The sequence below is a fragment of the Palaemon carinicauda genome, chromosome 8 (genome assembly GCF_036898095.1).
Source record: "Palaemon carinicauda isolate YSFRI2023 chromosome 8, ASM3689809v2, whole genome shotgun sequence".
In the NCBI taxonomy this organism is placed as follows: Eukaryota; Metazoa; Arthropoda; class Malacostraca; order Decapoda; family Palaemonidae; genus Palaemon; species Palaemon carinicauda.
Genome location: NC_090732.1, coordinates 135,987,127 through 136,001,057, shown reverse-complemented (window position 1 = coordinate 136,001,057; position 13,931 = coordinate 135,987,127). Strand labels below are relative to the sequence as shown.

The following is a 13,931-nucleotide window of genomic DNA, read 5'->3' as shown; positions in this document are numbered from 1 at the left end:
GACCTGTCATCCTCTTAGCCCTGGACCTCTTCCATGCTTCCTAACCCCTAGGAGAAGGAATGTCGACAGGCAATGGGAGGCGAGAGGCGTTAGCTCCCGAGCAGTCATCCCCTCGAGCGTACCTATTGACGCTTCCCAGGACGCTCGCCCTTGCCAGGGGAAAGGCGAGGTAAAAGTGTTATCTTTGCCGTCGGATAACGCAGCTCACAGATGAGGCTGGCGTCTTACGTTTTTTCCCTTCCTGCTAGACAAGAAGAGAGTTGCTTGTCATGACGCTCGAACGTCAAGATTCTAAACGCCTTGTCACCTAGCGTTAGAAAGCCAAGCGTCAAGGGTTCTTGACGCCAATCGTCAAGGAGTTGGGCTACATCACGCCAAGCGTCGAGTAGTTGGAAGTCAGAACTGTGACGAGAAATAAGAGCCTCGGACATCATGTAACCGAGCGTCGAGATCGCGAACGTCATAGTTCCGAGCATCAAGATCGCGAACGTCATAGTTCCGAGCATCAAGATCGCGAACATCGTAGTTCCGACCGTCTAGCGTGTCAAGTTACAGCGCTCATAGACGCTCCCTCGCAGCAAGCTGGACGCGTGACGGGAGGTGATAAGGATCGTGACGCTCCCTCACAGCATGCTGGATGCATGCATGACGCATGCAAGCATGACGCTCCCTCGCAGCATGCATAATGCACACAAGCATGATGCTCCCTCCCAGCATGCTGGACGCATGCATGATGTACACAAGCATGACGCTCCCTCGCAGCATGCTGGATGCATGCGTGGCGCTCCCTTACAGAATGCACGACGCACGCAAGCAGGACGAGGCTTGTGATTCCCCCACTCGTTCAACATCGGAAATCGCCAATCCTTTGGATGAGATCTCAGAGGAGGAGACGCAAGAAACTCTTCATGAGGCGGCTCTGTAAAGATTACTTGCGGTATTGGCAGACTTATTTCCGAATGATTTTCAGCAGGCTGTTCCTCGGAGGTAGCCCTCGCAGTTTATGAAGGGTAGACCCTAAAAGTCTTCCTCATTCACGAAGACAGTTTTAGCCAGATCGGTGAAGAGGGCTTTTTCGACATTAAACGACTGGATTTTGAAGAAAAAGGAACAGAAGGACAACCTTTTCCTTCCCCCCAACAAAATCAGCCATGTCTAAGGCTAAAGTTATATGGTACACATCGGAATGACCACTTGCTGAAAGGCGTCTTCAGGACAATTGAAGTCTTCAGCTTGATGGACTGGACTATCGGAACCCTCGCAGATGTTACGGACGAGAAGAGCGAGATGCAAATGCACCTTTTTGCCTGTCTCGATAAAGCTGTGAGGGATGGGACAGTCGAACTCACAGCCCTTTTCACAGCAGGTACTTTTAAGAAAAGAGCTCTGCTGTTTCTTTCCTGTTGTCAGGAGTGACTCTCGCTTAGAGAGCAGACCTCTTGTATGCTCCCTTGACCAAATACCTCTTCCCTTCAGAGCTAGTGAAGGACTTAGCGGCAGCTATTGCACACAAGCAATGCAAGATCTGATTACAAGGACTGCAAGAAAAGTTCTTCTGGCAAACTTTTTAGCCAGGAAGGAGGAGGAAGCTCCTCCCATGCGTCAGCCTTTTCGAGAGGAAGCCAGGGAATGGCTGCTGGAGGGCAACCTCGTAAATCCCAAACAGCAACTGAAACCCAAAAAGTGAACTCAATAACTTCCAGACACAAGTGGGAGCCATATTACTGTATCCCACTACTGGCAAGAGTCGAGCCAAAGGGTAGCGGACGATTGGACAGTCGAAGTGCTGAAGGAAGGATACAAATCCCCTTCCTAAGGAAGCCCCCTCTTTCGCCAGAGCTGTCAGAGTTGACAGCTACATACTCGGGTAGCAAAGCAGCAGCTCTTCTAGAGCAGGTAAACCAGATGCTGTCAAAAGCAGCAATAGAAGTGGTAGAGGACCCCTCGTCAGAGGGATTTTACAACAGACTATTTCTGGTACCCAAGAACTCGGGGGATTGGAGACCCGTTCTGGATGTAAGTCCACTGAACAAGTACGTGAGCAAAATCAAGTTTGCTTGGAGACTTCTGCGTCAGTCCTAGCAGACACGAGACAAGGAGACTGGATGGTGTCGATAGACCTGCAGGATGTGTATTTTCATGTCTCAATTCACCCGAACTACAGGAAATAGCTGAAATTTGTTCATCACGCAACAACTTTTCAGTTCAGAGCACTTTGTTTTGGACTAAGCATGGTCCCTTACGTTTTTCACATGAGTGGTATCGAACGTGGCTCTCTGGTTACATCTGGAAGGGGTACGAATATCAATGTACCTGGACGACTGGCTAATCAGAGCCAGGTTGCAAGAAAAGTGTCTGGAGGATCTACAAGTGACTACATCTACGTCCACTTCAGTTCCATCTGTCAAGTTATTGGACAAGAGACCAAGACCTAGAGACGTGGATTCTGATCCCTCTGGGAATCAGGAATCAGTTGAGTTGGTGGGACGATCCCAACAAGCACCTAGAAGGCTTCGAACTTCATCAGAAAGGCGAGATCTCGGGTCTATGGGAAGCCCATCAGAAGAAATGGCACATGAACGTGAAGGAACTGGTGGCCATTCACCTAGCGCTAATACACTTTCAGGAGGAGGTCCAAAACAAGTTAGTACAGGTCAACGCAGACAACACCACAGCGTTGGCCTACATCAGGAAACGTAAGACTCGATCGGATTCCCTTTACGAGGCAGCAAAGATCTGCTGTGGGCAAAGCGAACAATATAACTCTGATAACCCGCTTCATAGAGGGAGAGAAGAATGTCAGAGCGGATCTTCTCAGCAGAGGAAGACAGGTTCTCACGACAGAATGAACCCTACATCACGAGGTGTGCAGCAGGCTTTGGAATCTGTGGGGAGAGCCGTCAGTAGACCTCTTTGCGACGCAGAGAACAAGAGGTTACCTGTTTACTGCTCTCCAGTCCCAGACCAGGCAGTAGTGGCAGTGGACGCCTTCCTCTTGGAGTGGGAAGGACTAGACACGTACACCTTTCCCCCCATTCAGTCAGTCATGAAGAAGTTCAGGGAGTCGAACAACGCCCGCTTGACCATGATAGCTCCATTTTGGCCCATGAGACTCTGGATTACAGAAGTAAAGAATGGCTAGTAGACACCCCCAGATCGTTACCTTGTTGGAACGATCTACTCAGACAGCCACATATAGGGATAGCATCAAAATCTCCTCGCTCTCAATCTTACTGCCTTTCGACTATTGGAAAAACTGGCAAGAGCGAAGGGCTTTTCGAGAGAAGCTGCAAGAACAATCGGGGGAGTGAGGAGGACGCCCACAATCAAGGTGTACCAGTCAAAGTGGGACGTGTTCAGGGAATGGTGCAGAGTTCACAACATTTCCTCTTTCAGTACCTCTCTAACTCAACTACCATATTTTCTGTTACACTTAAAGACCCAAGAGAAACTAGCAGTATCAACCATCAAGGGATACCGCAGCATGCTAGCTTTCGGCTTCCGTCACAGAGATATGGACGTGTCGGGAGACAAGGATCTCTCGGACCTCATAAGGTCCTTTGAGACAGTTAAGAGGAAGGACAACCCAACCCCCTCTTGGAATTTGGATGTAGTCCTGATGTTTTTAACCTTGAGCAGATTTGAACCTCTCGACAAGGCTTCGTGGAAGGATCTCACTAAGAAGACCCTATTCTTGGTTGTGTTGGCAACAGCCAAGAGGATAGAAGAATTGCAAGCCTTTAGCAAAAATGTAGGCTTCAATGGAGAGAATGCAGTCTGCTCGCTGCAACTAGGTTTTCTCGTTAAGAACGAGAATCCTCCTCAGCCATAGCCCAGATCCTTTACCATACCAGGGTTAACTCATTTAGTTGGACAGGAAAAGGAGAGATGTTTTTGTCCATTGAGGGCCCTAAAGTTTTATCTGCAGAGGACTTTAAACATGAGAGGACAAGCAGACAACCTCTTGTGCTAGGTGAAGAAACCTTCATTACCCTTGTCAAAGAATGCACTGGCATCCTTATCAAGGATTTAATAAGAGAAAAGCTTCCCAATCCTCAAAGTCAAAGCACACAAAGTAAGAGCTGTGGCAACTTCGATGGCTTGTAGACACAACAAGTCTATGAAAACGAATTTGGAAGTGACATTTTGGGGAAGCAAATCAATCTTTGCAGATTGTTACCTAAAGAGGTACAGACCCAATAGGAGGATTGTTGTTCCCTGGGTCCATACGTTACCTCCAGAGCCGTAGTTGAAGAGGGCTCTACTGCCTCTAACCTATAACCTTGTTTATACCCTTGCCTTTTCTTGAACTTGTTCTCACAGGTTGTCTGTGAAGGTTGCTGCAACCTTCCACGGCCTGGTATGCAAGTCTAAGGTAGGTTTTATGGAGTGTGTCATGGCTATGCCAGGATAGCAAGGGTGGTGGTCTTGTCATGTTAAGGTCAAGGACCGTGTCACAGCCCCACAGAGACTTCCTACAGCCCCCTGGGTGGATCGCTGGGTCTCTCAAGGAAGGCAGGCAATGTTTTTAGTGTGTTAGTGGGTCAGGTGGTCAGCTATGCCAGGATAGCAAAGGTGGTCAAGTTAAGGTTAAGGACCGTGTGACAGCCCCACGGAGACTTCCTACAGCCCCCTGGGTGGATCGGTGGGTCTCTCAAGGAAGGCAGGCAATGTTTTTAGTGTGTTAGTGGGTCAGGTGGTTAGCTCATTGTCCATGGCTATGCCAGGATAGCAAGGGTGGTGGTCTAGTCATGTTAAGGTCAAGGACTGTGTGGCAGCCCCACAGAGACTTTTACAGCCCCCTGGGTGGATCGCTGGGTCTCTCAAGGAATGCAGGCAAATGAGGCAGGATAACTATGAAGCCAGCTTCCTTATCAGGTAGGAACCAGATTATTGATACAGCTAATTTGTAGCGATTAATAATTATATGAATTCCCGACGGGGTTGTGATTTTCCAACCCACCACCAATGGTGTCAATCAGCTATATATATGTAACTACCAGGGAAGTTACATATTTAAAAATGGTATTTTCATTTTAAAATAGATTCTTAAATATACTTACCGGGTAGTTACATATATAAAAGGTCCCTTCCTCCTCCCCCTCTGAAAACAGGGGCATGGAAATTCTGAGGACAAATGGGAATGGTTCCAGGTACCTGGTTAGAGGGCGCACAGGTATGATCACCTGGCCACCTGTTGGCGATTGCCGCGAATTTTGAATTTCTACCGTGCGTGCGACGAATCGGCGGGATTAAGCTATATATATGTAACTACCAGGTAAGTATATATGAAAATTTATTTTAAAATGAAAATACCATTTTGATAAGATTTTATTTTTATTTTGTATAAGTCCAGCATTCTAGATGTCTAAAATTTTAATTGTTTTGCTCTCTTAATTATTTGATATACTATGATCATGAATTTTTGTTCTAATTAGTGTCAATGTCATGTGATGTGAGATATAGTTGTGCAATACTTTCTGCATATTGTGATACTATTAGATTATTTGAAAATTTTTTAATGTAGAGTATTTTAATACATTTTTTCAAGATTTTTCAATCTGATATGATTTACCTCCACATCCATAGTTGTGTATGTGTGCATGCGTGCACAAGGTTACCAATAGACAGCATCTGAGACCTAAAGGACACTTCATTTTATTCTTAAACTCAAAGTTATAGGATCTTCCTTCTGAGTACTTAGTGAAGTTCAAACTATTTGTAGATGATACACACTTATACTTCTCATGAATTATATAGACGACACTACTGAAACTTTAGACCAAATTCTTGTCGGTATTAGGGAATGGATGAAAATCAAACAACTAAGATTAAACGAAAATAAAACTGAGTTTATGGTGGTTGGAAAGAAAAATAGTGTAAAAAGTTTGGTGATATTCAAATAAACATAAATAATGGCTCTCCCCGATATCCAGTAAAGTTTGTGATCTTGGTGTATCTCTTATCTGTAACATAGTCTTTCAATGCCCAAATAAATAATGTAGTAAAACTGCTGGTTATCATCTTAAAAACATTGCTTTTATAAAGAAGTACCTGGATGAGCATTTCTGACTGGTGAATGCCATACTGGGGTTCAAGTCCCACTCAAACATGTTAGTTTCTTTGGTTGTTGCAACCTCACCATCATTGTGGGGGTTTAGGGTAGTCTATAGGTCTATCGGCAGAGTCATCAGCAGCCATTACCTGCTGGCCCTCCTTGGTCCTAGCTTGGATGTAGAGGGGCTTGGGCACTGATCATATATGTATATGAATAGTCTTTAGGGCATTGTCTTGGCGTTAGGGCCATATCTCTGTCCCTTGCCCCTGCCATTCTTGAGTAGCCTTTAAACCTTGAACCCTTAAACTGTGTTATTACTAGGAGTGACTACTGTAACTCCATCTAATACAATTTACCAACAGTACAACTTAAATTACAAAACATAATAAACAGAGGAGCAAGGCTGATAAAAGTTTTCCTAACTCAAGAAAGGATCTCTCTTATACTAAATGATTTACACTAGCTGCCTATTAAAGCAAGAATTGAGTTTGAAATATGTACAATAATTCATTAAGTTATCAGAACTGGACATACAAAATATCTAAGAGAATTGCTACATATTGTGCAGCTAACAAATCGTGTTGACACGAGAATAGTTACAGATGGTTTTCAATTATTTGAACCTTGATATATGTCTACTGTAGGCTCTAGAGCCTTTAAATCTGCAGCCCTGAGACTATACAATAAACTCCCACGAGATATCCAAAAGATCAAAGATATTAAGGCTTTCAGGAGGAAACTGAAGACTTTCGTGTTCTGTGAGTGCTTCGATAATGAAGATTAACAATAAGCGAGCAATACATACATACATACATATACCAAGGTACTTCCCCCAATTTTGGGGGGTAGCCGACATCAAACAAATGAAACAGAAAAGGGGACCTCTCCTCTCTATGTTCCTCCCAGCCTAACAAGGGACTCAACCGAGTTCGGCTGGTACTGCTAGGGGTGCCACAGCCCACCCTCCCCCATTATCCACCACAGATGAAGCTTCATGACGCTGAATCCCCTACTGCTGCTGCCTCCGCGGTCTTCCAAGGCACCAGAGGAAGCAGCAGAGCCTACCGGAACTGCGTCACAATCGTTCGCTATTCATTCCTATTTCTAGCACGCTCTCTTGCATCTCTCACATCTATCCTCCTATCACCCAGAGCTCCCTTCACTCCATCCATCCACCCAAACCTTGGCCTTCCTCTTGTACTTTTCCCATCAACTCTTGCATTCATCACCTTCTTTAGCCCACAGCCATTTTCCATTCTCTCAACATGGCCAAACCACCTCAACAGATTCATATCCACTCTAGCTGCTAACTCATTTCTTACACCCGTTCTCACCCTCACTACTTCGTTCCTAACCCTATCTACTCGAGATACAGCAGCCATACTCCTTAGAAATTTCATCTCAAACATATTCAATTTCTGTCTCTCCGTCACTTTCATTCCCCACAACTCCGATCCATACATCACAGTTGGTACAATCACTTTCTCCTACAGAACTCTCTTTACATTCATGCCCAACCCTCTATTTTTAACTACTCCCTTAACTGCCCCCAACACTTTGCATCCTTCATTCACTCCCTGATGTACATCTGCTTCCTTTCCACCATTTGTTGCAACAACAGACCCCAAGTACTTAAACTGATCCACCTCCTCAAGTAACTCTCCATTCCACATGACATTCAACCTCACACCATCCTCCCTTCTCATACATCTCATAACCTTACTCTTACCCACATTAACTCTCAACTTCCTTCTCTCACACTCCCTTCCAAATTCTGTCACTAATCGGCCAAGCTTCTCTTCTGCGTCTGCAACCAGTAAAGTATCATCCACAAACAACAACTGATTTACCTCCCATTCATGATCATTCTAGTCTACCAGTTTCAATCCTCGTCTAAGCACTCGAGCATTCACCTCTCTCACCACTCCATCAACATACAAGTTAAACAACCATGGCGACATCACACATCCCTGTCTCAGCCCCACTCTCACCGGAAACCAATCGCTCACTTCATTTCCTATCCTAACACATACTTTACTACCTTTGTAGAAACTTTTCACTGCTTGCAACAACCTTCCACCATCTCCATGTAACCTCATCACATTCCACATTGCAGTGTGAAATATTGAATGGTTTCAAACGAACATGATAAAATGACTGTGGGGAAATCCTTTAGAGACTAGAGCTATCCTGCTGTATAGGACCAGAAAAACAGCCCTTAAAGTATTAAGTAAGTAAAGTAGGTTGGAAACGACATAAGCTTACCACTGACAGCAATACCCTTGACTCCTGTTCCAACTTTACGATGGTGGTGGTGACATTGGAATTGAACAGAGATACATTTAGTCAATGAGATGTGTGGATGTTCATCAAATTTTATTTGAGGAGCCAGAAGTAGAGGCAACAAGGTCAGAAGCTTGAAAAGGTAGATAACAGTGACAAATATAAGGAGGGAGATGTTGCGGGATTTTTTTGGGGGAGTGATGGAGTGGACATTATGTGATTGGGAATCTCCAACACAAAGGAGGTAAAGACAAAAAGGAGAACCCCTGGCTCTCCTCTTCATACCAGTAGAACATTAGCACTGAGGTTTTGCTGAAGGAGGTGGCAGGCAAGAGCTGAGATGGCCCAGAAAGAAACCGGTTTCATTTGATAGATGTAACTAGACACACGCAAATTCAACTTACAGTAAATAGACACACGCAAATTCAACTTACAGTAAATAGACACACGCAAATTCAACTTACAGTAAAGTGTAGAAGAGTGAAGAGGCATTAGTAGACTTTTCAAAGTATGTATGACATATGGTTTCTTATGTTGACTCAGACAATATGAACAGGAGACCCAGACAATATGAACTGGAGATGAAGGTCTATTGAGTGGAGACAATGAGCTACAAGATGTCCAAGTTGACCCTGACCAGTATAGTGAGACATTATAGAATGTCACAGGTAAAAACAAGTTAGTTAAATAGACTTTTCTAGGCAAAACTCACTTGTGGTATGGAATTGTTCACACAATAGAATGGTGTATTACAGTTTGTGTCAAGTAGAACATCTTTTCTTACCTAAAATATCTCCTTATACAGTTTACCTTCTACATAGAAAATTGTGATAGAAATTGTATTGTTCAGTACATGGCAGTCCAAGGTAATGTCGGAGTATGCTATGCTCTTCAATTCTGTTTTTCTCTTGTTGCTTTTATGATAGCTATTATTATTATTATTACTTACTAAGCTACAACCCTAGTTGGAAAATCAGGATGCTATAAGCCCATGGACTTTAACAGGGAAAATAGTCCAGTGAGGAGGGGAAAAAAAGGGAAATAGAATATTTTGATAAGAGTAACAACATTAAAATAAATATCGCCTGTATAAACTAAAAACATTAACAAAATAAAGAGGAAGAGAAATAAGATAGAATAGTGTGCTCGAGTGTGCTCTCAAGCAAGAGAACTCTACCCCCAACACAGTGGAAGACCATGGTACAGAGACTGTGGCACTACTCAATATTAGAGAACAATGGTTTGATTTTGGAGTGTCCTCCTAGAAGAGCTGCTTACCATAGCTAAAGAGTCTCTTCTACCCTTACCAAGAGGAAAGTGGCCACTGAACAATTAAATTGCAGCAACCCCTTGAGTGAAGAAGAATTGTTTGGTAATCTGTGTTGTCAGGTGTATGAGGACAGAGGTGAATATGTAAAGAATAGGCCAGACTATTAAGTGTGTGTGTGTGTGTAGGCAAAGGGAAAATGAACCATAACCAGAGAGAAGGATCCAGTGTAGTAATGTCTGTCCAGTCAAAAGGCCCCGTAACTCTAGTGGTAGTATCTTAATGGGTGGTTGATGCCCTGGCCAACCTACTACCTACTAGGAGTAGGATTTTGGAGTAGCTTAGCAGTCTAAAATATTTACATTATATTTATATTTTGTGTAAATCCTAAACTATCTGAGATTTATTGGTGCAAATAAGAAATTAGCTTACAAAGAAATTATGTGTGCTGTAGTGCATAATAGATGGGGAGGTCTTGGAAGAGGTAGAGAAATTTCAGTTGCCTTGGAGTCATAATGTATTGTAAAGCAAGAGTTGAGAGAGTACGAGTACTGTTGTAAATGGGAAAGTAGCAGGACAAAGAGCTATATGAATGACCAAGAAATCATGGAAAAGATTGATGATGAAGACCTAGCCTTACTGATAGGTCAAAGAGATAAGAGTACAGGATAGATAAGGAGTAAACTCATTTGACATAAAACTCCAATTTTAAAAAAGAGCTGACATATGCAGCAATTGGTTGTAATGATGATATGATAAGTGTTTTATTTACTGTTTCAAAGTTCCTATTATGATTTTGTTCCATTTACTTGTCATGATTTTCCTCTTCTTAGCACAAGAAATGAAATAATGATGTTTCAATATGATGTATAGAAAATTGTATGACACATGCTGGATTTTAGACAGAGTAATACAGTGGCAGGTGTGAAGCTCAAACCTTTAGCAAGATGTTGGTTATATTTTGAACTTTATTTTTTCAGTATGTTGTTTGATTCCCAAATGTTTTATTCTGCAGGTTTTCCTAATTTAATTTATTTTGATTGAGGAATGTTTTCAATCTTTTTATCGGTTAAAATATTAAAAAGCTCTGCACCGTAAATTTACAATTTATATAGAGTAATAGCATTCCAGACTTTTTGTACCTCTGTGAACATTAAAGACTTGTATGACTTCGTAATAATTATGGAATTATTATAATTAAGAAGAAAGTTTTGAGTGATTAACAATGGTTTCTTTCAAATTAGGTCTTGAATGTATTAAGGAGGTTTTAAGTGACTAGCCATTTATTCTTTGTAAATTCCTTTTTTGGGGAAAAGTCATAATGGGAGAAACACTCAATCGCAAGAAAATAACACAGCATAAGAGGGATGCAATAACTTTTTCCTCTTCTTTTATTCTCATTTGAATTTCATATTGCCTGGGGCTCACTTTATGTTGAGTAGTACTGTATTTTAAGAAGCCCAACTGTAAACAGATGATACATGGTTTGTTTTCTGAAGGTGTCATTGTTTTGCAGGCTCTTCAAGTTACTCGTCCCCGAGAACCTGGCAAGCGGGTGCCAGTTCTATCAGAGAAGATGCGGCAGAGTCTTGCTGAGTTGTCTCGCTATTCTAGGTCTATACCTCAGCCAGACTCTTCGTGTATTGTTAAAAAGAAGGTAAAATCTGTGGAAGATGATGGTGGTAAACCACGTGCCAAGAGGGTGTATAGAAAGAGACCTCACATTATTCATCTATGCAAGTTTTGCATGAAAGTTTGTCCAACTGGGGAGCAACTTAAAGAACATCAGAAAACTCACAAAACTATCGAATGTCAGTTTTGTGGAAAAATTTTGGCACGGATAGGGTCTTGGGAAAACCACTTAAAAGTCTTCCATAATGTTGAAATTCAAGTACCTGGAAATGAAGAAGCTTTAAAAAATTCTAAGGATGAAGTGGATTGTAATATATGTGGAAAAAAGTTTTACTCAAAAACAGCGCTTGCTTACCATTTGAAGCTTCACGATGGCATAAAATATGCATGTGATATATGTAACAAAGTTTTCTATCATCCAAGTAACTTGAGAACACACAGAATAAGACATTCCAAGAAAAACTTTTATTGTGATAAATGTGGGAAAGGTTTTCATACAAATTTTGCCCTCATAATGCATGATAACCAGACCCATAGAAAAGCTAGGTCATGGAAGTGTAAATTTTGTGGTCATGCCTTTACACGCTGTGCTTCATACAAAGAGCACATAAGAATACACACGGGAGAAAAGCCATTTGAGTGCACAGTTTGTGGAGTAAAATTCCGCAAAATACATCATCTCAAAATTCATAGTCGACAGCATGAGCCCAAAACTCACCGAAATGGTCCATTCAAATGCCAGCATTGTCCAGCCATGTTCTTGCATAAGATATCATATGACCGTCATCAAAAATTTAGACATCCAGATAATTCAGGTAAGAAACTGCAAATGCTTAATACTGATAGTCAGCCTTTGTTGGCAGCACCTGGAATATTGCTCAGAAATAATGCTGAAGATTATGCGTTTGAATGTGATGAAGGCATTGAAATGGTTCGTGTTGATGAGTCTAGCAATGGTCCAGGAAATGCAGAGAGCCAGTGTGTTATTGTTCTCTCAGAATCTACAGGTGAAGAGGATCAGAAGGCTCTCTTGCAACAAATTATCGCAAGTGGTATACCTGCAGTCAAGACTGATTTTCCCACCAAGTTTTCTAAAGATGAGGTAGAAGAGGATGATGAAGAGGATGACAGTAAAGTTCTTGAGTTTGAAGAAGCGCATCTGGTTTCATTGCCCGAGGACATGCAGCTAGGTGATCAGATGGATGCCTCACAGTTGCAGCAGCTAGCTGTTGCCTCTTTAGAAGATGGAAAAATTCAAGTTCAGATGAATGGAGAAACGTTTGATGTTTATACAGTAGCTGATTGAAATATCTCCCGGGGGTAGTGTTTGGAAAGGGATGTTTTAACTTATGAACATGGATAGTGTGACCAGACTATTTAGATTTTGTTTAAGAAATCTGTGAGCAATATAGCTATTTGTAATTATATTTTTATAATGAAATATCCATTGTGAAGGGTTGGCATTCGTTGTTGAATGATCATTATGTTGTGCTACAACCATCATTCACTTTTGTTAAATATTTTAACACCTTGATACTGTTATCCTTTACATTAAAGGATTTGGATGCTATATTATAATTGCTTTGGAATCCTATTGGAAAATATAAGTCTGAGTAGTTAATAGTTTAATTGTGGAACAGCTAACACAGGCATTTAAAAACTAAAAAAAAAGAGGAGTTGGCATCACAATAGATACAATACAGAGCTAAGTTACCATGAAACATGAATTGAAACTAAAAAAATTTAAAATGCAAAACAAAGATAAAATATATTGGTATGAAGTAAACAAAAAAGAACACCATGTTCAGGTAAAACTAACATTAGGAATTTTAGGTGAAATTTTTCCCATCAAGTATGTTGCAGTTATTTTTATTTACAGAAATTATAGTGAACTTTAGTTTTTTCGTATGGGGTTTTGAGGTGGCATTTTAGTTAATAATTTATTTTGGTTACTATATTTGTCATTGTGTTACTCAAAAAGGCCTTGTCCTTTAAGTTATTGTGATGTAAATTATTCATTTATATAGAATTGTACTGAAAATTTTCACTGGTTACTTGACTTTGAATGACTCATTTTGGCAAAACAAATTTGATGGGATGAAGTTGCGCATTAGTATTAAATACTTTATCATTTTAAATGACAAAGCCAATTTATTTATAAGGAGTAAATTTAACAAAATTGAAATTATTTTCATACATACAGTACTTGTATATCATGAGAATCCAAGATGTGAAATTTGGAAATTATCTTGAATAAGGGACTGCTAGTTTGTGATGCTTTTACTGCTGGTCCATGAGGTTGTACTTTCTTTTACAAAATATTTTTCTTGAAAAGTAACTTCTGCCTTTTTTATGAAACCTCTGAACATTGATTCAGTAGTGTCGTTAACTTTGCCTACACTTGAAGAAATTAAATTCAAATTGGTTTAAGAATTACTGATATTCAGAAACGTATATGTTTTATTATGAATCCTGGTTGTTTCATTGATAAGCATCGGAGATCTGGAATTGGTCACAATAATTCCATTTTCTTGTGGTCATGTAATAAAATCCTTCTTTCATTATATTGTGCAATAATTACAATGGTGCATTATGTTACTTTAGTGTCTGTTCTTTACTATTCATAACCAAATTAGTTTTTTATTGTGATGATGATAATGATTAGTATTTTTTGTGCATCAGTTTTTCTTG

General features: G+C 41.0%; 1 protein-coding gene across 1 annotated transcript in view; it reads left to right on the top strand.

The window, feature by feature from the left end:
• The window catches only part of LOC137645461 (myoneurin-like), a 153,451-nt gene extending 140,098 nt beyond the window's left edge, over positions 1-13,353 (top strand). Inside the window, exon 7 of the mRNA XM_068378266.1 lies at positions 11,125-13,353. Coding sequence (XP_068234367.1) covers positions 11,125-12,546 — 1,422 coding nt within the window. The 3' untranslated portion in view covers positions 12,547-13,353. The remainder of the gene's footprint in view (positions 1-11,124) is intronic.
• The last annotated feature ends 578 nt before the right edge of the window (positions 13,354-13,931 follow it).